The sequence below is a fragment of the Sorex araneus genome, chromosome 8 (genome assembly GCF_027595985.1).
Source record: "Sorex araneus isolate mSorAra2 chromosome 8, mSorAra2.pri, whole genome shotgun sequence".
Classification (NCBI taxonomy): Eukaryota; Metazoa; Chordata; class Mammalia; order Eulipotyphla; family Soricidae; genus Sorex; species Sorex araneus.
Window position 1 is genome coordinate 64645719 of NC_073309.1, and position 22876 is coordinate 64668594.

The 22876-nt window shown below is 42.0% G+C and overlaps 1 protein-coding gene across 3 annotated transcripts in view; it reads right to left on the reverse strand.

The window, feature by feature from the left end:
* CDC14A (cell division cycle 14A) overlaps nucleotides 1–22876 on the reverse strand; it is a 190216-nt gene that overhangs the window by 162101 nt on the left and 5239 nt on the right. For all 3 annotated transcript variants that reach the window (XM_055146297.1, XM_055146295.1, XM_055146296.1), the window contains exon 3: nucleotides 5863–5938. In XM_055146297.1, coding sequence (XP_055002272.1) covers nucleotides 5863–5938 — 76 coding nt within the window. The remainder of the gene's footprint in view (nucleotides 1–5862; nucleotides 5939–22876) is intronic.

A 22876-nucleotide genomic window follows, 5' to 3' on the forward strand; every position in this document is an offset into this window, starting at 1 on the left:
AATCACCTCTTGAAACCATCTACTTGAAAAAATACGTTTAGACATATTTGAAAAAAAAATTGGGTCTAGAATAAAATGTACTGAAAAACATTGGCTATCCATAAAAGACATCAAAAGGAGAATCATAAGAGCTTTCTTGGAAAAAAATTCAAATTTCCAAAGTAGAAATAAAGTAGAAAATAAAATGTGGCATTAAGGAGGCATTAAGAAGCCACAGAAAATTCCAAGAAGCTATTATTCCTTTAAATAGTGCCAAATTATTTTAAGTTTAGAACTTTGAGGACCAAGTAAATGCATCGGATTAAAAGGTCATCATAGCAGTTTTGGTAGCATGGGGAAGGCAAAAAGGAAATAGCCAAAGATTAAGAAATCAATGCATAGCGAGGCTACATGCTGATAGCAGACTATTCAGAAACCCCCAACAAGTGAGAGAAATGAGGACCCGAGTCAGGGGGTTCATGATAAAGACAATGGAAATCTCTGTGTATTTAAAACCTGAGCTTGTACTGAAAATGCTAAATTATAAGGCACTCCTGCATCCTCTGGGAGCCCCTATAGCCTAATGAGAAAGATGCAAACAAGTCATTGCAACTCATCATACTAAATAAGACCAGAAGGATAAGAAGATGCTTCCTCCAAGTAAGGATGCTGAAACAAAGTTTTAAAAAATGAGAAAATGGGAGGGGGATAGCACTGAGTCAGACTGAGCGTCACGAACAATTATGTGGGCAATTTGGTGTGCTTGGAAGTAACAGGCAAGGTGGGAAACGGCAGGAGTATCGGAATCTTCAGCAAATCAATGACGCGGTGCATGAAATCAGAGAGTGGGAAGACGCCAATTTGAGAGTTATCAAAGCAAGCATGATAATCAAGGTGAAAACATAGAGAAGCAACAGGCACAGAAGTTTTACCCAATGGAGGAGCAAAGTGCCACTGACAAGAGACATTAGCAGGGAACCCACGGGTATAGAGAACAGGGAAGGCCTAGGCATTATCTGGTGGGGAGAAAGACAACGTGAGAAGTGTAACAAGAAGAGTGCATTCAAAGTAGGAAACCTGGCTGCTGGTCTCGGAAGGCAAAGCAGTTAGAGTGGTAGTGACAGTCACGAGAAACAGAGGAGCCAAGGAACAGAAGTAACTGGAGGGTTACAAACCAGAGGCACCACCCATGGTGGACAGGGGGAAATAATGCAACCAAGACCGTGACACCCAGGCCCTGACGTGTCCTTGCAGCCTTGAGTAACTCACAGGGTTCTCCCACGTCTCTCTTTCTGCAGCTTTAAAATCACGAGACTAGACTATTTTGAAATAAGTATTGAGGTTTCTTCTTTTTTAGGAGGGAGGGACGGGAATTCTCAGGGGTGACTTCTAGATCTGTACTCAGGAATTATTCTCAGCAGTGCTCAGGGGAACATATGGGATTGAACCTGAGTTGGATGCATACAAGGCATGTGCCCTACCCACTACACTATCTCTAGGCCCAGCACTAAGGTTTCTTAAGGAGCTAAAAAATAGACTTAATTTCCATCAATCGATTCCACTAAGAATCTCTCAAAATACAAAAATACTAATTCAAAAGATTGTACGCATTCAACCAAAAAGATTGTATGCATTCTTGTGTTTACTATATAGCCAAGGTATGCAAATAACAAGTACCTACTGATAAATGAGTGGATAAAGAAAACGTAGTATAGGGGCCATAAAGATAGACAAGGAAAGATACCTCACTTAGCCACAACCCCGTTCGATCCCCCACACCCAGGGCTCACTCCTGAGTATAAGGCCAGTTCCCTGAGCACTGCTGTGACCCAAAACTCCTTTCGCCATATCCTCCAAAATGATTTTTGTTGTAACTGGCAAGACTTTGTCTGTTCTTACAGCCAGCTATTCATATGTATATATATATGAATATATATAAATAAAAGTACATATATATTTGCCATTTTCAACAGTAATGGAGTTGTATAGTGGAATATAAAGTGAAATGACTCAGAAAGAGAGAGAGAAAAATAATTTGATGATCTACTTATATGTGGGATATAAAGAAACAAAAAGAAAGGGAAGAGAAAACTAATCCCAAACCTACATCTGGATTTGGGTGTCAGAACAGAGAATGCCAGAGTGGGAGGGCAGGGAAGGCAAAAAGGTGGAGAAGGTCCAAGAGGTGGCAGGCAAGGATTTCCACGCTTTGGTGGTAAGTGTGGTACACAACCACTGACTTCTGAAGATCTAAAAAGCACTCCTGAAACATATACTACAATGCAAATATTACCCGAATATAAAACTACAAAATATTAACATTTAAAACTGAAGTAAGGGGGACGGAGTGATAGCACAGCGGGGAGGGCGTCTGCCCCACATGTGGCCGACCCAGGTTCAATCCCTGGCATCCCACATGGTCCCCAGCACTACCAGAAGTAATTCCTGAGTGCAGAGCCAGGAGTAACCACTGAGTATTGCTGGGTGTGAACCCCCCCCCAAAAAAAAAAATTGAAGTATGTCTGAAAAAAATCAGGAGGCTGTACTACATGGCTGTTTAGATTCCTAAAATTCTATCAGACAGCTTTCTCACACGGAGATGACAGGTATAAGGCTGAGAAAACACTCAAAATCTTTGTTGAAGAACCCTAATACATTTTCCAGTGGAATTAACAAATGTTACTTTAATAAACTGAGCTTAAAACTTCACAAAGTTCAGGGTCAGTGAAATAGTACAAGATGTGAGGCACTTGCCTTGCATGCAGTCAACCTAGTTCAAATCCCTGAGTACTGTATATGGTCATCACCATCCCTCCATCCCCCAAGCAACACTAGGATTCATTCTTAAGCAGAACTAGAAATACCCCTGATACTTCTGGGTACAGCCCAATACCCCACCAAAAAAAAAAATTTTTTTTAACTTTGCAAAATTCTTTTCCATATATTCTCTAATATAATTCTAGTCTCAATCTCCACTCTGACAGGTCCATCATCTTTAAATTTTGAAGTTTCATTTTTTTAACAAATAAAAGATGTCCATCAAGGGCTGAAAAGATATTATAGCAGGTAGGGCACTTGCCTTGCACACACCCAAACTAGGTCCCCATATGGTCCCTGGAGACCATCAGAAGTGATCCCTGAACACATAGAGAGGAGCAAACCCTGAGCACTGCCAGGTGTGACCCAAAAACAAACAAACAAAAAAATAAAAGATCGCCCTAATTATTTGCACCAACAGTGTCATTCCAGGGATTCAAACGTTGCCTTATCACTGAAATGAGCAGAGGGAACTGTTCAGAATTTACTAAACTTTCATAAAAGTGAAAAAAAGTTTTGTAAATGAAAACAAATGCAAACAAATTCATGTCCATACTTTTCAGAATAGAATGTAATTGCTTCTCGGTCTTTTGGCTAAGATCAAGCATAAAATATAGTAGAGTGATAGTAAATTTCACCATCTACTCATGAGAAAGAACACTGAGTCACACCAGAATTTTTCCCCAAACTCCTTTTTTTTCCATCACTCAAACTTAAACCTAAATAGTTGATAATAATAATAATAATAATAATAATAATAATATCACATTGATAGCAACTACATATTAATGGAACACTAATAAAGGGGGCAAATAAACTAAGTCTACTAAAAAAAGAAATTAATTTTAATTCCTTATTAATTCTTCTTTCCCTATTAACTCATCCATTAAAAGACATTTAACATTCTGTTATTAAATTTGTTTTAAGGAGATTATTTAGTGAATTCAAAATTTCAACATTATCTTCTAAAACCTCAGGCAACAGCTTTTTTTCTGAAAAAATGTAGAACACTTTAGTTTAAAAAAAAAATGGAGGGCCTGGAGCAATAGCACAACGGGTAGGGTGTTTGTCTTACACGAGGCAGACCTGGGTTCGATTCCCAGCATCCTATATTGTCCCCCAAGCATTGCCAGAAGTAATTCCTGTGATTCCTGAGTGCAGAGCCAGGAGTAACCCCTGTGCATCATGGTTGTGACCCAAAAAGAAAAATAAAATTTACCACATCTTTTTAAATCTGAAAACACCGGTTAATTCCTGACCTTACATGCTAATTAACCTTTTAAAATACCCTTTGGGGTGGGGATGGGGGTGGCAGAAAGATAGTACAGTGGGTAGGGCACTTGTCCTGCACACAGCCAACACAGGAAACCAATTCCGGCAACCCACGGGTCTGAGTCCACCAGAAGTGGTTTCTGAGTGCAGGCCAGGTATGCTCTGAGCACCACTGGGTGTGGCCCCCAAACAAAAAAAATTTCTTTGGTAGAATTTAGCATTTTGAGATTAAGAGCAAAAACTGGTTGAATTCACAGTTTTACAGCCTATTCTACAGAAAATTCTCCATCACAGACAGACTTTTAAACCTAAATACAAAATCAATGAAATCAAACAATTGTCACTCAGCAGCTAAAATGTATATGATAGTCCTATGTCATTTCGGTAACACCTTACCCAGAAAGAGGAAAAACTGCCCTCACACTGGCTGTGAGCTACTACTCTGGGAGTTTGATTCATGATATTTCACCTTCAAAACAGAAGCAACTTGAAGCTACTCACTAAGCAAACTGAAGAATAAAGAGCATTATTTCTACATGCCGTAAGAAGATCCCTCACATGTGCTTAGTGTTTGGATCAGGAGAAGTGACAGCTACCTACCCAGAGATGAAGTGACAGCATGGGGGGAGGCACCTGCTTTGCAGGCAGCTGACCCCATTCAAAATCTAGAATCCGATAAAGTTCCCTGAGCACTTCCAGGAGTGAAACCTGAGTGCAGAGTCTGGTGACCTCTGAGCACCACCAAGTATGGCTAATAAGCACAGGAAATAAACAGATCTCCTGTTAAAAGAAAAAAATAGGGGCCGGAGCGATAGTCCAGTGGGGAGGGCATTTGCCTTGCACATGGCGGACCTGGGTCCAAGCCCTGGCATCCCATATGGTTCCCCGAGCACTGCCAGGAGTAATTCCTGAGTACAGAGCCAGAAGTAACCCCTGAGCATCGCCAGATGTGACTCAAAAAGCAAAATATAAATTAAAAAATAAGAAAAAATATGGGCTGGAGCGATAGCACAGCAGTTGGGCTTTCGCCTTTCATGCGGCCAACCCGAGTTTGATTCCTCCACCCCTCTCCGAGAGCCGGCAAGCTACCGAGAGTATCGAGCCCACGTGGCAGAGCCTGGCAAGCTACCCATGCATATTGGATATGCCAAAAACAGTAACAATAAGTCTCTCAATGTGAGACGTTACTGGTGCCCGCTTGAACAAATCGATGAGCAACGGGATGACAGTGACAGTGACATATACAAATGTATGACCTGATTCTGCCATATGCAAAGTTCATGCTGTAGCTCCCCTAGTCCATTTCTGTCGTGTGGTTGTGAAAACCACAGAGATGATATTCAAGAAATGCACAAAAACTTCGATCTCGATCAGACATAAAGTGCTTCTGCTCCAGCCCCCGCTGATCAATGAGGAGCCCTCTCACTGCCTGATATCAGCATCTCAAGGCAGGCCGGCCGCTTTCAGAAAAATCATCCCCGGAGGGAATTTGATAAGAGACTCATTAACAGAACCTGAAAGGATTTGTGCTTCCTTTCTTAGATCACTATTCCAATGACTTCACTCAGCTCACATTTCAATTCATCTGAAAAATGAAAAGAGGTTAATGTGTCCTTTGTACACCAGTCAGGTGGATCACTTTCAACTCGCCTAGGTGAACTACTCACATCAATTTCCAAAGGTCAAAATCACCTCAGTAAATGGTACGTGCACAGCCATCCTGGGAGTCAGGTTTCACAGTTCAAATTCTTAGCATGAAAACATTAGCACAATTAATACAGCTACAATACTCACTTTTAGTTTCTTATTTAGTTTACAGCAGTATCTGTACACCATTGCCAAGTTCAGAGGTCCAAAATCTGCATAGAAACTGAGATTTAAAAAAAAAAAAAACAGTATTTAGTATAAATGTCATTTCCAGGATTGTCAATGCTCATTTTTATCTTCATTAGAGTTGTTATCAATTTTCAACTATCTTCAGGAATAAAGTTCCGCTTACAACTGACTCACAGGAAATTACTAGAGTTTCATCCATCATAATGCCCTCCCATCGACTATATCTCGTCTCTTAACTGAACAAAGTGAAAAGTTTCAAGAACTAACTCCTCTTCCCGCTCCCCACTGAAACATTAACAGAACGAAAAAGCAAGTAATGAAAGAACCAACATGAATACGTCAGGGATGTGGTCTGTGCTTTCTGGTTTCATCTCCTTATTACCAATTTAGTCATAAAACTCCTCTACTCGGGGCTCTAATTCCAATGAACACATGCAGACAGTGGTTTCAGGTCTCAACTGTCAATCCAGTGCTCTTTCAGCCTTGCCCTGCGTGAACACGTCTCATCTCTCTCCAACACCTTCTTCCCCTTTAGCTTAGTCACCAACCATCATCTCTCTCGCCCACTATTACACATTTAACTGAGAGCGGCCTGTAAAAGACATGGGTCCTATCCTTGAGGCCTGGCATCACTTTTCTCCTCCTCTGGCTCCCTACTGGACCTCATCTCTCCAGGTCCTTCTCTGTCACCTGGAATTCGATGTCTAAACTCATCAGTATTCTCTCCAAATGAGCCTTCCAAAGTCAAAACATTTTGCTTCTCTCTAGTCACTGAGTCAAGGAACTTCTCAATTACAGTGGAAAAATTTCTCCTATCCCAACAAAGCCACTGCTCCAAGTCATCTCTTCCTTTCCTAATTTCTACTTTGGCAACAAAAGTCCAGGTCTTCATCTCCCAAGTGTACTATTTAAATTCTCTCTCCCTACTCACCAGTCATTCCATATTCCATTCTATATTTATGATTCATAAAGTCTCACTTCTCACATATCCTTCCACTATTCAAAAAATGTTGAGGGCCGGAGCGATAGCACAGCGGGTAGGGCGTTTGCCTTGCACGCGGCCGACCCAGGTTCAATCCCCGGCATCCCATATGGTCCCCCGAGCACCGCCAGGGGTAATTCCTGAGTGCAAAGCCAGGAATAACCCCTGAGCATCGCTGGGTGTGACCCAAAAAGCAAAAAAAAAAAAAAATGTTGAATTGCTCCTTATTCCTTTCAGAATAATCTCTTGGTCTAGCAATCCAAGCCTTGTGTACACAGGCTGGCCTTATCTAGTAAGCCTTACAGACAATCTTCATTGCAACAAACTTGTCCAATCCGTATTCCCTTATACTCCATGCATTTTCTTCATTTTCTTAATCCGAGCCTTTGTTCACATTAACCTCTGGGCCTGAACTACACCGTTATCCTTTTTTCTAGATTCTTCAAAAGCTAATTCAAATTCTACTTTCTCCACCAAACCTTTCCAATGACCCTTATGAAGGACTATCGTTCTCTCAAAATTTCCAAAACTGGGGCTAGAGAGGTACTACAGTGAGGAGGGTGCTGCCAATCACTCGGTTGACCAGGTTCTATCCCTGGTACTCCATGTGGTTCCCCAAGCACTCCCAGGAGTAATTCCTGAGTGCAGAGCCAGGAAGAACCCCTGAGGATTGTCAGGTGTGGCCCAGACAACAAAAGTTTCTAAAACATGCCAGCTGACCCAATAGCACAGGGGGTAGGATGTTTGCCTTGCACGCGGCCAACCCAAGTTCAATTCTTCTGTCCCTCTCAGAGAGCCTGGCAAGCTACTGAAAGTATCTCACCCACACGGGCAGAGCCTGGCAAGCTACCCGGGGCATATTCGATATACCAAAAACAGTAACAATGAGTCTAACAACAGAGACATTACTGGTGCCCACTCGAGCAAATCGATAAACAACGGGACGACAGTGTGACAGTGTGACAGTCACTTTCATTAACTTTCAGTGCTACCAGCTGACCCACATTTGGCCCAAAACATACAGTATCATATACTCTGAATTACGTTTTTTCAATAAGAGCCTATCTACCCAACTACATTTTAAGTCTCTGACTCAAGGACTGTACCTTACGCCACTTAAAACTTCTTCAACAAATGAGTCTTTACTATGAGTATCTTGCTCCTCAAGGTTCAATCAAGTTCAATTTCACATAGACCATATATTTACTAAACAGCAACAAGCTTCTTTTAAAAATCTCACGAAAGACATTTATTTTGAGAAATTCATTTGCTCCAGGCATGTCTGCTACTCAGTTGTACAACCATAAATATGTTGTTATAATGCACCAAATAGCAGCCACTAGAAGCATACACTACCCAAGTGTAAACTAAATTAGAGTAAATAAACTGAAATTTCAGTTCTCCCATCATCATTTCAACTGTTTAAAAGCCACAAATGACTGATTGAAAAAAAAAACCTAGAAATACAAATATGTTTTCTGGTATGAGCTTGGGGCAACAGTCTAATGGGTAAGGTGCTGGCCTTGCATGCAGCTCACCAGGTTTAATCCCTAAGCACCTCTAGGAGCAATCCTTGAGTACACTCAGGAGTAAGCCCTGAAAATCCTGAGTGTGGCCCAAACACACACACACACACACACACACACACACACACACACACACACACACACACACACACACACAGAGTTTTCTGGCATTGTAAAAAAGGCTTTGTACTGACAGACAACCAAGATTAAGGAGAAAACAGCTTAGGAAGCACTGGAGAAATTACTCTGGTGTGTGAGATATAGATAAACTGTTTGAAGACAACAGTCAGAGGCTTCTGAGGCCTCTGAATAGTTTCCAACATAGAGATTCAGCCCTGATGATTCTTGTCTCCGTTTGATTAAGAGGATTCAATTTCCAAAAAGCTCATTTCAGACCTAGAACAGATGATGGAAAAACGCAGGATCCAGTCCCCTTCACTGCCTGACGATCCCTGAGACAAGTTCCCAAACACAGTTTCATGTGTTTGTCTTTGCTTGGGGGCACATCCTGCTGTCTCAGGGCAGAGTTCAGGGATCTCTCCCGGTGGGCTCAGGGGGCCATGTGGAATGCTGGGAGTGAAGCGGGCTGGCCATGTGCAGGGCAAGCACCTCACTGCTATACTGGCACTGTGGCCGGAAACACAGTCCTATAAAAGCATTAGATAGCTAAAATAAACTAAAATATTCTCTCTTCTCTTCTTTATTTATGTATTTATTGCAGTGCCAGGGATAGAACCCAAGCACACATACACACACACATACACACACACACACACACACACACACACACACACACACACACACACGGAAGTGCTCTTCTGCTGCTATTATCCCCGACCTTCCCACTCGTCAGGTCTCATTCATAAAGGGAAAACCAAGATTATGTTATTTTATCATTTCAGCTTCCCCTCCAGATCACTGTCACTGCCACTGTCATCCCATTGCTCATTGATTTGCTCGAGTGGGCACCAATAACATCTCCATTGTGAAACTTGTTGTGACTGTTTTTGGCATATCAAATACGCCACCAGGAGCTTGCCAGGCTCTGCTGTGCGGGCAGGATATTCTCGGTAGCTTGCTGGGCTCTCTGAGAGAGACGGAGGAATCGAACCCGGGTCAGCCACGTGCAAGGCAGACTCCCTATCCGATGTGCTTTCCCCAAGTAATTAAAAAAAAAAAAAGTGCATTTATGAAAAACAAAAAACTGCAGAAAACAATAAAAGCTTGTCTTAAGGAGGCTGCTCCGAACAAAGTCATCCTCCAGATATATGAATGAATGAAGGAAGGAATGATTCTCCCTTTCCTATGTGTAAATGTTCTATTAGGAGTCTGGCAAAGTACGGATTAATTATTAGAATGAAACTCATAAATTCAGTGAAAATCTGTTCCTTTGTTTTGTGTAAATAAGTGAAATCAAATTGTTTTCTGTTTTGACAGAAATACGTTTTAAAACTTGCATTGTGGGGCTAGAGAAATAGTTTTCACCAAGTATATGTGTAACAAACAGGAGGCCTAGATGCAAAGCATGTCTCATCCCACACTGCATGGTCCCCTGAGCACTCTGGGGAGCAACCCTTGAGCACAGAGCTGGGAGCAGCCCCTGAGCACTGCCAGGTGTGATCCAAAAAACAAAAATAAATAAATTGCATCCTGCAAGTGAGGGAGAGAAAGGACCATCACCTCCTTCTCAGTAAAACAGAAGGGAGCACACACGGACCAAGTTTACCTGCTACCACAGGGCCTCCCACCTGCAGAGGCTGTTCTAGTCCTACAGATCTGAAGGGACAGAGAAATTGACTCAAAAAACCTTTTGTTCTTCCCAGCACGTCTAACTCTTCTCACAAGGTTCCTGATATTTTTGATATTGTTTCTCTTATCTTAAACAAAACCCTAAGTGGGTCAATTCCAAATAGAATCTCCCAATTGAACCTTGTTCTAAATATAGCTTTTACCTGAAATTTTTCAACTCCACCTCAAAAGGTTATGCTGTGTTCCAAGCAACAATCATTCAACAAAATTTAGTATGGTCTATTCCAGGCAAGGCACTCTAAGTTAGCATAAATCAAAGTGCTAAACATCGCAAAAATGGTAACTGTTTTATAAATAGGATGAGAAACTCTGTCATGAGCGGATCACTCAGTCTCTCTGGGACTTCGCCTCATCTAGGAAACAGAGCTGCTAAATGAGATGGCTTCTAAAGTTCTCTCTAGCTGCGATATATATCAGCCATGCATGCTTATTCTTTAATATTTGCCAGCACCGCTGACACCTTTGTCCATTTGTTTATTCACATATATTTACTTAAAGCCTGCTGACCACTAGGCCCTACCTACAGCTCACAATCTAATGAGAAGACAAATGTGAAGAGATTATTACATGTCATAAGCACTTGAAGGCAATACACCCCCTAAACATAGTAAGATTTCACAGTAGATTGCATGCACATGTGTAAAAACTTAGCAAAATTAATCAGCAAAGTCCTTTGCTACACCGACATCTATTATTTTTCATACCTATGGAATATTACCAATATTCCTCAGGCAGATGATAAAGTCCAGAACATGCTGAAACTTTACATGGTTAAATTTCAAAAAGATCTCAAGTGCTCATCAAACATGAGTTTAAGGTCAAGAATGGCTAGGAATGTAGTTCTGTGACTAGAACAGATGAGCAGGTAGGTGCCTTGGGTGTGCGAAGCCCGGGGTTAGGTCCCCAGAAACATATCATGTGGGGGGAAGAAAAGGTAGAAGTTTGACAAGTTTTTCTCAAAATCTTAGAGCATAAAATACATCATAGTCACGTTGACATCAATTTCTCAATTCCTACGAGAGAACAATTACAACTATCTAAGAAACTCTTCGCAGTTCCACACCAGTGTCGGATGGAAAGCCAAAGACCTCTGCAAAGCAAAGCCAGGGATGCCAGGGCTGAGCGATAGCACAGCGGGTAGGGCATTTGCCTTGCACGCAGCTGACCCGGGTTCAATTCCCAGCATCCCACAGGGTCCCCTGAGCACTGCCAGGGGTGATTCCTGAGTGCAGAGCCAGGAGTAACCCCTGTGCATCGCCAGGTGTGACCCAAAAAGAAAAAAAAAAAAAAAAGCAAGGGATGCGAATCGGTCTCTCCTGAGCTGATCTCGTCTCTCCAAGGTTTCCCTCCTAATCTAGCAAAGAAAGCTGTGAAATCAAATTTCTTTCCAGCTATTACACTATTATGCTTTTATACTGTCGATATCATGTTATACATCTCTAGGTATTATTATATTTGGTGTTTATATATCATTAAGCTTAAGAAATATATATGACTCTAGTTATCCAAATTAGACAGAGCCATTGAACGGGGCATATGTTTCTGCAGGGCTCCATGTCCTGTTTGCTGTATCCTGCCTTCTCTGTGCATTGATTTGACTCACACAAGCCATGTCTCTCAAAGTGGCTCCTTGGGGAAGGGAAAGAACTTTTCTCACTGAAATTGGCAATGATTTCTGCACAGCTGGAGAACAAACCCAGAGAACAGAAAGCAGCTTCATAAAAAAGTCAGAAACAGAACATCAGCATCGCTACTTACTTAACTGCATAAAGTTTGACATTTGTTGTGCCCACAAAGGAAAGAGAAAGCCCCAGTAACAACTCTCAAAGCTGTCCTTTAAATTATCTAGGTTTTTAGGAAAGACATACACACCAAGTATCAGAACCCTTTTACACTTGATGAGTAGCACTGCCTTCCCGTTGTTCATCGATTTGCTCGAGCGGGCACCACTAACGTCTCCATTGTGAGACTTGTTACTGTTTTTGGCATATCAAATATGCCACGGAGAGCTTGCCAGGCTCTGCCGTGGTGTACTCTCAGTAGCTCGCCGGGCTCTCCAAGAGGGGCGGAGGAATTGAACTCCGGTTGGCTGCAAGCAAGGCAAACCCTATTACAGTTAGCACCTCTTTTGGGGGGAGGGGAAGAGGTGGGTAGGAGCGAGAAGCAGCTCAGTCCATATCCAGCTATCTCAGGGCTTACTCCTAGCTCTCTGCTCAGGGTTCACTCTTAGCAGTTTGGGACGGGTTGATACGTGGTGCTGGGGCCTGAACCCAGGTCACCACCATACAGAGCAAGGAACATCCCCCCACGTACTGTCTCTCCCTACACGCAGCACCTCCTTGACCAAGTCACAGCAACAACATAGAAGGTTTTACTTGCTGCTTCTGTTAAAAAGTGTTACGGTGCTGTCACTCTGTGTCAGAGTCAGAGGACAAACTAGAGGGCCGGAGAGACAGTACAGCAGGTAGGGCGTTTGCCCTGCACAGCTGGGTTTCAGCCTAGCACCACATACGCTCCCCTGAGCCCACCAGGAGTAATCCCTGAGCGCACAGCCAGGACTAAGGCCCTGAGCATCACTGGGTGTGGTCCAAAAACAAAAAAAAAAAATTTTTTTTGATCAAGTAACAACTCTGTGGCATCAAAAAAAACCTACCAACATCAGGGTTTGTGACTCACTCTGAAGCAAGTGAATTTAAAAACAAAAAAACAAAAAAACTTCCAGTCTCAGATTAGTTAAAAAGCAAAAGATTTCTTCCAGAATGCTCCTGTAAGATTAAAATCCACTCCCACACGGCAAATTAGCCTTTTTATTCAAAGGCATATCTTGAAGGCAAGCAGACTGAACTGACAGTATCCATATGGCTTGGTAGTAAAAGGTGATGACTGATCCCCGTACATGAAAGACAGACCCCACTCATGTTTCATGAAGCTAAGGCACTGAAAAGGAAAACAATTGCTCTAAACCTGCACCTATGATCCCATTATCTCTCCAAACTCTGGGAATTAAAAGCAGGACCTTTAAGGAAGTCTGTGAAAAAGGGCACAGCCTCTGCCTGTGTCTCTCTCTGCCTCATTTGCACCACTCCCCCCTTCTTCAGAGGTCTTACAAATAATCCCTGGTGTAAATATTTGATTAATACCCTCTGTACCCCCCACCAGGCTATCAACTCCAGGAAGACAGGATTAGATTAAAATTCCATCCTCTCCTCTCGGAGCATCTCGCACAGAGACAACTGAGTAACCGAATTTGGTGGGGGGAGACTATGATCTAAAAAAGATACTGGCAGAAGAGGGAAGGCACTATTATATTAAACCCCTGTTCAGAGATCCCGAACAAAGACCTTTTAAATTGTTTTCCCTTATCTCTCAGTTGGAGGGTGCAGGGAGTTTTTCTTAAAAATTTATATTAACTCAGCTGTGGAGACTCAATCATCATTTGCTTACCAGGACTTCACAATGCTATGCCAAGTGTATATTCTCTTTAAAAGGGAGGAGAAATATATAGAAAAAGAAATCAGTTATACAAAGATCCTCATTTCTGAAATCTTGGCAATCTGGAATATAAGTGAGAACCACAAATAAGCCCAAAACAAAGTCCTATTGTTAATTCTGCAGCCTGCAATAAACCCACGCCCTTTGCTATGTTTGTGAGAATATCAGCCTCACACAACATCCAGTTGGTTTTACTCTGTTGCAAATGCTAATAAATGCAATATCTGGTCTCTATGCATTAGACTATTCAGACAGAGGGAGCTGCTACAGAGGCAGGAACTGACACTAAAGTCAAGGGTTAACTCGACCAGAAACGTCACCCAGAAAGTATTACCTATCAGTGAATTCAGTAAGAACTGACTAATAAATAGCTAAAAGACACTAAATGTTTAGCAAACAAGCATCATCTGATACAAAAGCAGAGAGTTCTCTGGAGATCATAAAACTATCCCTGAATTTCAGGACTGTACAATCCATGTATTCATAATGATAAAGGTCACAGAGCAAAAAAAGCAAACTACAATCAGTAAACTATTCTAAAATACAGAAATGTGGATTAATTTTAGAAAAGTTTGCACAAATTACAAACTTTTGATATTTCAAGATGTAACTCTCCAATTTCTTGAGAAGCTGGTTCACAGAAATATCATTATTTGGATAAATAAGTGGAAACTGAGAATAAAGCCTCTTTTCTGATTCTCATGTTAAAATTTTAGAGACCAGCAATGTAATTCAGTGGCAGAGTACAAGCTTTCCAAGAATGAGGTCCTTGGCTAGAACCAAGGCACCAAAGTATAAATGAATGTTATCATAAAAAATCCAACAGGCTGGAGCGACAGCACAGCAGGTAGGGCATTTGCCTTGCACGCAACTGACCCAGGTTCGATTCCCAGCATCCCATATGGTTCCCTGAGCACTGCCAGGAGTAACTCCTGAGTACAGAGCCAGGAGTAACCCCTGTGCATCACCAGGTGTGGCCCAAAAATTTAAAAATATTTTTTAAAAAACCTCCAAACTGGCAAATTATCCAAAAAACACTTTGAATAAATACTATTATTTACACAAATGATTTCCTAATAAAAAAAAAATTCATTCTCTGGCCAAAAGTCACACAAAAAAAACGCTCTTCATCACTAATCATCAGAAAGATACAGATCAAAACAACAATGAGATATCACCTCACACCACAGAGACTGGCACACATCCAAAAGAACAAAAGCAACCAGTGTTGGCTTGGATGAGGGGAGAAAGAGAGTCTCCTTCACTGCTGGTGGGAATGCCAACCGGTTCAGCCCTATTGGAAAAACATGGATGCTTCTCAAAAAATTAGAAATTGAGCTCTCATTTGACCCAGCAATACCACTCCTGGGAATACATCCCGGAGAGGCAAAAAAGTATAGTCGAAATGACATCTGCACTTATATGTTCATCGCAGCACTGTTTACAATAGCCAGAATCTGGAAAAAAACGCAGTGCTTGAGAACAGATGACTGGTTAAAGAAACTTTGATACATCTGCACAATGGAATACTATGCAGCTGTTAGAAAAGATGAAGTCATGAAATTTGCATATAAGTGGATCAACATGGAAAGTAACATGTTAAGTGAAATGAGTCAGAAAGAGAGGGACAGACATAGAAAGATTGCAGTCATCTGTGGAATATAAAGTAACAGAATAGGAGACTAACACCCAAGAATAGCAGAAATAAGTACCAGGTGGTTTGCCCCATGGCTTGGAAGCTGGCCTCACATGCTGGGGGAAAAGGCAGCATAGATAGAGAAGGGAACACCAAGTAAAGGGTGCTAGAAGGGCCTGCTCAGGTTGGGAGATGCAACCCTAATGTAGACTATAGATCGAACACGACGGCCACTCAATGCCTCAATTGCAAACCACAACACCTAAAAGGAGAGAGAGAGCAAAAGGGAATGCCCTGCCACAGAGGCAGGATGGGGGGGGGGCACGGTGGGGGTAGTAGGAGGGATACTGGGATCATTGGTGGTGGAGAACGAGCACTGGTGGAGGGATGGGTACTCGATCATTGTATAACTGAAACACAAACACCACGTAAGTTTGTAAGTCTGTAACTGTACCTCATGGCGATTCACTATTAAATAAATAAAATAAAAAATTCATTCTCAATCACAAATCACTGCTATCAGAGATTAATACTATGTACTTTAACAGAGCAGTGTTTATTATGACTGTCATTCAATCTTTTTTTTTTTCCAATTTTTGGGCCACACCCAGCAGTGCTAAGGGCTTATTCCTGGCTCTGAGCCCAGGGGTCACTGCTCGGGGGCTTAGGAAATAAATGTGGTGCCAGGTCAGCCATGTGCAAGGAAACATTAGCTGTACTATCACTCTGACCCTGTCGACAACTGATTCATTTGTGTTCTTGGAAACAGCTCCTCAATTAATACCCCAGGAGTGGGGACATGGCTGTAGTAGGAGGTTATGTGCCTTGGAAGTCCTGAGTTCGATTCCTGGCAACCATAGGTAAGAAAATTGAAATAAGGGGCCAGAGAAATTGTACAGAGGGCAGGGAGCTTGTCTTGCACTCTGCCAACCTGGATTCAATGCAAGGTATCCCATTTGATTCCCTGAGCACCGCCAGGAGTAATCCCTGAGCATCGCCAGGTAGGACCCAAAAACCAAAAAACAAACTAGAAAGAAGTCATAAAAGGCAAAAATTCCTTTTCTACTTTCTTTCTTCTTTTTGCTTTTCTGGGCCATACCTGGTGATGCTTAGGGGTTACTCCTGGCTCCGTACTCAAGAATTACTCCTGGCAGTGCTCGGGGGACCATATGGGATGCCGGGGACTGAACACGGGTCAGCTGAGTGCAAGGCAATGTCCCTACCTACTGTACTATCATTCCAGTCCCCTACTTTTATTGCAGACTTTTTCCACTCCTCTGCTCTCTAACAACACCAAAACCACAAAAAGGCGGCTCCCCCTGATTTACATATAGCACCTACTACATCCCATCTGCCCAAGTCAGAAACCCTGAACTCACTTCTTTCTCCCCACCCTCAGGTGGTCAGTCTCAAATGTCCTCAATATAACCTCTCCCCTAACTAGCTCTTCTGTTCCCATTGCAACAGCGCTAATGTGATTCTGTCCCGAGGGACAGACCCAAGTCCCTCAGCTCTGGGATTACGAATCCTAATATCAAGTCGTCCACCCAGCAGAACTGAGATCAAAGGGCTTTTCGCAATCCAGTGCTCAGTTAACATCCTGTCTCATCCATGATGGCTTTACATGCAAGTACTATTCCCTTAGTTGGGCTCTCCTCTAGCCCACAAATCCCCAAACTCTGACATTTCTCCTTTTCTTCCCTACCTTCCTCATTCAGTCACTGCATTGCACTGTAGCACTGTTGTCCTGTTGTTCATCGATTTGCTCAAGCAGGCACCAGTAACATCTCCATTGTGAGACTTGTTATTACTGTTTTTGGCATATTGAATACACCATGGAGAGCTTACCAGCCTCTGCCGTGGGGGCGGGATACTCTCGGTAGCTTGCCAGGCTCTCCAAGAGGGATGGAGGAATCGAACCCGGGTTGGCTGCATGCAAGGCAAACTGTGCTATCACTCTAGTCCTCATTCATTCAACTAAAGTTCCTTAAGCACCAACTGTGCTAGGTGCAGGGAATAAAGTGGTAAGAAAAACAGGTAGGACTTGCCCTGGCAGAGATCATAAAATCCTCCCTTCATTCTAACACACCCTACAAAAGCTAGTTCTACCATCACTCTTAGAAAGTCCTGATCACACGGACTAGCCATAATCTCTTCCTTTGTTGACTCCTCACAGGGACATTCACAGCTTTTGTTTTCTATTGCCCCAAACTACATCTGTTCCCAGTTCCTGCTTTGTGTGTTTATGTGTTCCCGAGGCATTAGCACAAAGCCGCCCCATCCAAATGCCAGTTTCTTCCGCGGCAATCTTCAACCACTTATGAACTTTTAAGTTGCCCTTTTTCACTTCACAGAAAAATGTCAGGAGTCTTGCTTGTTCTTCTCAGTAACGCGCACAGGTGATCTGAACAGCGGCTGTGCAAAAGCCACTGACTCTCGGCTTTGGAATATGTGTATGAACTGACAAATGAGAACATCTGATGGCTGAGGCAGCCACTTCAAACAGAAGAATGAAGCCGCCCCGTGGTGACCTGGCCTAGAGAGCACTTGGCTGCCAGCCATCTCCTGCCGGCACCCTGCAGCCCACTGATTCCTCTCCACCTGCCTGAGCAACACTTGCCCAGTTAGACATCACTGGGTCCTTAGCACCTCGGCTAAACGGCCTGTTCTCACCTGGTTCACGTCAAAACAAATGGAAACTGATTAACAATTTGTCTTTATAAAGATTAGAGACAGGGCTGAGGCTGGAGTGATAGCACAGCAGGTAGGGTGTTTGCCTTGCACGCGGTCGACCCAGGTTCAATTCCCAGCATCCCATACAGTCAGTCACCTGAGCACCGCCAGGAGTGATTCCTGAGTGCAGAGCCAGGAGTGACCCCTGTGCATCACCGGGTGTGACCCAAAAAGCAAAAAAAAAAAAAAGATTAGAGACAGGGACTGGAGAGATAGAATAGCAGGTGGGGCGTTTGCCTTGCATGTGGCTGTCACCCAAGTACCATCGGGAGTAATTCTTGAGAGCAGAGTTGGGAATAACCCCTAAGTACTCCTGGGAATGGCCCAAAAATAAAAAAATAAATAAAAAATAAAGGTTAGGGGGCTGGAGTGATAGCACAGAGCATTGGGTGTTTGCCTTGCATGCAAACCCGGGTGTGACCCAAAAAACAAAAACAAAAAAAAATTAAAAATTAAAAAATAAAAATAAAAGATTAGAGACAGATTACCTAGAGGTAATCTGTAAGAGGTAAAAAAAAATAATAAATAAACGTATTTAAATGTTTTTTAAAGTATTTGAATAAATCATCATCTAGAAAGCAAAATTCGATTCCAGTAGGTCACAGAAGAACTGAATAAGGAATATAGATGTCTCATTATCTATACTCTATAGTACTACTACCTGTATAAAGAGTACACGCTAGAACACATCTAAAATTCATGTGTTCAGAACAAAGGATGAAAAGAGTGTGACCTAAAAAAGATCAGGTGTTTATTTTTTTGCAAGTTTAAATAAAAGGACGGAGGGGAAAGTATAATCCCACCTGGTTTTATAAACTATTTTTCTGAGTTTGTAGAATTCTATGCAAAAAAATCATTTCATCATAAGCTATACAGGTTAAGCAGCAAGATTATTTTATCAGAGAGCCTGCAAAAGCAGATTTTCAAAACTGGGGGCTTTTAAAAACCAGTTTTATAGAGCTGGGTATGTTCTGATTTCAACTTTTGTTCCATTAATACATAATGATGGTTAGCTTCTCTCTCTCTCTCTCTCTCTCTCTCTCTCTCTCTCTCTCTCTCTCTCTCTCTCTCTCTCTCCCTCTCCCTCTCTCTCTCCCTCTCTCTCTCTCTCTCTCTCCCTCTCCCTCTCTCTCTCGCTGTCTGACTCTCTCTTTCTTTTTCACACACACACACACACACACACACAGAGCCCAGTAAAAGGAGAAAAAGCAACATTACACCATGCAGTGCGGTTTGTCATCAGCACTACTCATCCCACATACACTGACACACACTTTCTCCACTTACTGGCAAAGGAATATCTCACACCCAAACCTTTAGCACCCAAGTCAGAAGAGGCGAGGGGGTCAGAATACAGCACAGTGTCCTCTGCAGTGGCCTCAGGCCCAGGACAAACGGGCTCACAGGAAACCACTGGAACAGACACCTGAGCTCATGGCTGTGTGGCCTGATCCAGCCCAGCCCCTCCCAGCTCACAGACCCCGCTTGCCTGCTCTGGGTCGGCCTACTGATTCTGTAATAGCGCCTGACTCCTAAGATTGTTGCAAAGATATAACATATAATACTGCCTACTACAAGACAATAAATGTTAGTTATGATGATCATTCTCATTTCCATGGTAAAGTTTGTGTCTAGATTCAACCAACTCTCATCTGTCTATACTAAAGTGATTTAGCTCTGATCTGTGTGTGTGTGTGTGCACGTGCGTGCACGCTGAGTATTGAACAAAGGATCTCATACATGCAAAGCAAGTGTTCTCACATTCAGCTAAATCCCTGGTCCATCACAGTAATTTGTAGTAAATGTTTAGACAGAAATGACCCTAGGAGTCTATAAGGTCATACATCTGTATATATATTCACATACTAAATTGCCTTTCACCTTTCCATTAAATTAACCTATGAGTCATATATTAAATGTGTAATAAAAACTGACAAGCTTGGAACCAGAATGATATAGTACAGCAGGTAAGCGTTTGCCTTGCATACAGCCAACCCAGGTTCGATCCCTGGCATCCCATACAGTCCCCCGAACACCACCAGGATTGGTGTGCAAAGTGGAGTGCAAAGCCAGGAGTAACCCCTAAGCATCACCAGGTGTGACCCAAAAAGCCAAACACACACAAACACACACACACACACACACACACACACACAAAGAAACTGACAAGCTAAAAGGATTTCTCTTCACCTTTAACCTAAACATTACATTTCCACAAATACTTTCAAAGTTTTCTGCATTTTTTCAAAGGTGAGCCTTTCATTAAAGGAGCTTCTTAAAAGGAAAGTCAAATTCCTCACCACTCAGTACTGAGTATGGCACTCACTCATGGCACTTTTAGATGCCCTACACTAGATTTTTAAAGGGTTACTCCTATCCTGGTAAGGGACTGTACACATTCAAAATAACAAATTAAGATTTCATCTATATTGAATGCCATATACCTGATCAGGTATGGTTTTCTTTACATCCATAGAGATTTGTATTATAATCCTTTACTTATCACTGCGGACACTTAGGCAGTATCTATAATATGTTCTAACATAAACCATTCCCTTTCTTTGGATGAAATACTTTTTTACTTCCTTTTATAGGCTTATTCAGATTCTGCCCTTAAATTTTCCTTAACTTTCTCCACTCTTACTAAATTTTATATTCATAGGATTTACCTGCTTTATGTAAATCTTAAAAATCTATTTGCAGTTATTCATATTAATTTTTATCCCTTACATGTCTGTGAAAAAAGTTTTTGAAAAAAGAAATTATACTTTATCAATTTTTCATTGATATCTTGCACGTGGCCGACCTGGGTTCAATTCCTCCATCCCTCTCCAAGAACCCAGCAAGCTACTGAGAGTTGAGAGTATCCCACCCGCACGGCAGAGCCTGGCAAGCTCCCCATGGCATATTCAATATGCCAAAAACAGTAACAACAAGTGTCACAATGGAGACGTTACTGGTGCCCGCTCGAGCAAATTGATGAACAAAGGGATGACAGTGCTAAAGTGCTATAAAATTTTGTGAAATTCCAGGAGATTAGCTCTGTTCACATATACACCTATACACCTGTGTCAACATCTGCACAACAGAAGACAGAAACCTATCCCAAATATGAGACAAAAAGAAACAATGTGAGAAAACAACAAAGAGTCAAAGTCATCAAACCGAAGATTTTGTTTACAAAACTAAGCTTCCAGGGGAGCCGGGAACGGGGTGGTCCTCAGGAGGCAGGCCCCCTGATGATGGGTGTGGTGCTGGGATATAATCTATGAAAAGCTCGATTAGCAGGATTATAAATCCCAGTACATACACAGGCTATATTCTTCTATCTAAAGTTATTATCATAAAATTCCTAGTTACATTCATTGTCAGGCAGCTTTAATAAAGTATAAATGAATAGTGAATGTCTTAAATTATTTAAATCTGCAGTTTAGCTAATTAGTCCTTATTAGAGGCTGTGCATTTTTCCACGCTAAAAAAATATCTGGTAAAACTCTTCCAATCACTTCGTGGGACAGAGACAGTGGGTGGAACGCTTGCCTTGCACAGGCCAATTCCTGGCAGTCTGTGTATTTCCCCCCCAGCACCGTCAAGAGTGATTCCTGAGTCTGACACAAAAACCAGGAGTCGCTCCAACCACCAGGTATGGAACCCCCCCAAAAAATTTCTTCCAGACTTCAGAAACTGCTTAATATTCTGCCCCCAGAGTCTGTGTGTGAAGAGTTCTCTTCTGCATTTTCAGTGACTTTTCTTTGCAAATACAAGACTAAATTAAAATGCACAAAGAGGAAGTGAAGGCCTTCGATACTATCCATCACAGTAATATTAACCACACAATCCCTGTCACACTTAAGAGGGGCACAAAAAGCTTTAGCAATTAATCTATTTGATTTTGCTAACTTCTGACCACTCCATTCCACCCCAAAATAAAAGGAGACGGTTGTAGAAAGCAATTCTCTATTGCGATTCTAAAAGCAAAAAATTAGTCCTTACGGTGAGTTGTACATTACTTGTGGCTTAATCAAGTACAGATAAATCTTCAAAAGGTCCTATTTTTTGTAGAGCTAGTTTTGTGCCAAAAGACTATTAACTTATGATCAAAATTTCATTCTGATCTACATCATCTTAACCCTTGAGAAATATGTACTTACTGACCACATTATATTAAAACTATTCATGCCGTGTCTTTTAGTGAAGTGAGCTCTTTAAAAATCAAACAGAAAATTCAGACCTTCATGCCTAGTAGCCTTAGTTCATAAACCTTGTTCAGTTCTTTCCACCAGCTTCTGAGGTTTCCATTGCCATCACAGAGCTACCATCCTTTCATAACTAAATAAACATCTTCAGAGCTCTGTCCAAAGTACTCGCAGCCTAATATTTAGTGAGTCTGCTTCCTGATTCAGAAATAATAACTATTTCTATGGAGATAATTTAGTCATAAAGATAGCATTTCATTTGTACATAGACAAGTAAGTGCAGTCATGTGGGATTAATTAATGCACACAACTATAGCCCTTTCCTTAGAAACATGCAAACCATGACATGAAGGTGAAGATTTTTCTCACCACAAGCCATCCTCCATCAACAGGAACCAGGCAACGACAGAGCCTCCGAGGTAACTGCTCTGTTCTCCATGTTCATGCACTGGTGCTGACAAGATGGATTTCTACCACTTCTTTCCTCTCCTCTTTTCTCTCACCCTTCACTGCTGATGCCCTTGATTAATTCCAACTCTTTTCTTTTGTTTGCTCCTCTCATCCTGATCCTTTTGGAAGAGACTTCAACATCTCTTTC